At 37.7% G+C, this 1897-nt stretch overlaps 1 protein-coding gene across 1 annotated transcript in view; it reads right to left on the reverse strand.

Moving 5' to 3' along the window:
* Positions 1 to 1897, reverse strand: part of LOC107104007 (DENN domain-containing protein 1A-like) — a gene marked incomplete at its 3' end in the record, with an annotated part of 11940 nt that overhangs the window by 3306 nt on the left and 6737 nt on the right. Inside the window, exons 9-10 of the mRNA XM_015403890.1 lie at positions 617 to 662; positions 432 to 533 (exon numbers count right to left, since the gene is read on the reverse strand). Coding sequence (XP_015259376.1) covers positions 432 to 533; positions 617 to 662 — 148 coding nt within the window. The remainder of the gene's footprint in view (positions 1 to 431; positions 534 to 616; positions 663 to 1897) is intronic.

The raw sequence follows: 1897 nt of genomic DNA on the forward strand, positions 1-1897 counted from the left end.
AACTAGATCTGCTATATTAACCAAGAGGATGCGTTGAACTAGATCTGCTATTTTCATGGCTTCTCTGAGACACTTTTTTATAAAGTAGGTCATTCATTCATTAAACAGTTTATCTGAATTCTATAAACCAAAGTTTTCTGCCCAACAGCAATGATGATCTGCATGGCAGCATTCTATACCCAGCTATTGTAGCATCTAGGATAGAGCTGTCAGTCTGGGAAAGAATCTGGCTTTTCCTGAAATTCTAAAAGTTAACTGTTTAATGAAGTGAAAATTTTAACTAAACACATGTCATAATGACTAAAATGTGACTAAGCTAACAATAGTTAACGTCCTGAAGATGAAAACTAAGGCTAAATCTAAGACGGCTGTCAGAAACAACACTGCTTTAAACCAAATAGAAAACGCAGTGGCTTCCAGGAGCCTCTCACCACGTCATTGGGAAGGCTTTGAAGGTCATCATAGGGGGATTCCAGGGTGTTGGTGTCAACGTTCAAGAGCACCACGTCATCCAAAGCCATCCCTTGAACTTTCTAGACCCATAGGAGAGCAAAGAGGATTTAAATCAGTGGCGTGATGTAAGCTGCGTTCAGAGAGACTCTGATGGCCGGCCTACCTCCATCAGGCTGGAATGAACTCCTATGAGGAAAGGCATTGGGGCGCTGAGGGGAAACAAACCCAAGGTTAGACTTTAGGCTGCTAAGCATAGCACTAGATACACTTTAAAACAGACACTGGACCAAGCCACTATTCACACTGCAAAAAAACATGTAGAAATAAGTTAAAATTTCTTAAATAAGGTGGATTTACCCTTAATTTGAGCAGGTAAATTAGATGATATGCCAATGTAATTAGTATTTTTAATCTTAAAATAAGATCATTAGATAATATGCACTTGGAATAAGACAATGAAACTGTTTCTTATTTCAAATGTAAAAGGTCTTGTTGCATTTGTGTCTCAGTTACCTCCTAAATAAATAAAAAAATGCACTAATTTTCAGAAAAAAACGACTTGGATATATTTTTTTTTGCTTCAACAGAACTTTGCTCCTTTCTTGCCCTGAAAATGACTCCTAAAAACAGGAGTTTGGTGCATCGGTTTATATCGACAGGATGTGTTTACGAACTCATTTAATCTGCTGGCTTCAGAGGTCAGTACCAACATGTTCATGTTCATGCAGAGAATAAACCAAACACCAAATAGGATCCATAAGACTGAGATATTAAAACAATCAATAGCAGTAAACTGGTTCAGTTTGGATTTACAGTAAAAAAGGTGTTTATGTGACCATGGAGCAGGAAATGAGGTCATTTTATGTTCTGGTTACAGTCTCAGTCTGGAGAACACCTCCTGGACCCTGAATGTCACCACAGCAGCCCTTCACCGCTCATGTCTACAGACATTTTAACCTCTAACAGTTAGGGATTGGTAACATGGTTTAAAAATTTAATCACAGATTTGGTTCTACTAAATCTAATTAATCAGTTTTTGTTCTATAAAGTTTCCTAATAAAAATGACTTTGATCATCTCATCTGGGAGGTGACGTCAATCTAAAGAGGAACAAAAATTAAGCTGCTAAAACCCGTTGGTTTCACAGCAAACTATTAAAAGATTACGAATATATAACAGATGACTAGCGGACCTAGAACGAGCTCGCTGGGAGCTAGTTTGTCAGATATGAGGAAGAAATCAACGTGATGATCTGGAGTTACTCTATTGAAGGACGAGGGTTATATCAGTGGAAAAATAACCGATTCATCAGAAACAAAATATTAGATGAATTGGATTAAAGCCTGAGGGGCAGCTAATCTAGTTGTTCTATTCAGTTTATTTCTATAGCTCCAATTCACATCATGTCATCTCAGGTCACTTTCCAGTTCACCAGATCATCCAGT

This window comes from Cyprinodon variegatus, unplaced genomic scaffold (assembly GCF_000732505.1).
Source record: "Cyprinodon variegatus isolate N-32 unplaced genomic scaffold, C_variegatus-1.0 Scaffold1589, whole genome shotgun sequence".
NCBI classification, from domain to species: domain Eukaryota; kingdom Metazoa; phylum Chordata; class Actinopteri; order Cyprinodontiformes; family Cyprinodontidae; genus Cyprinodon; species Cyprinodon variegatus.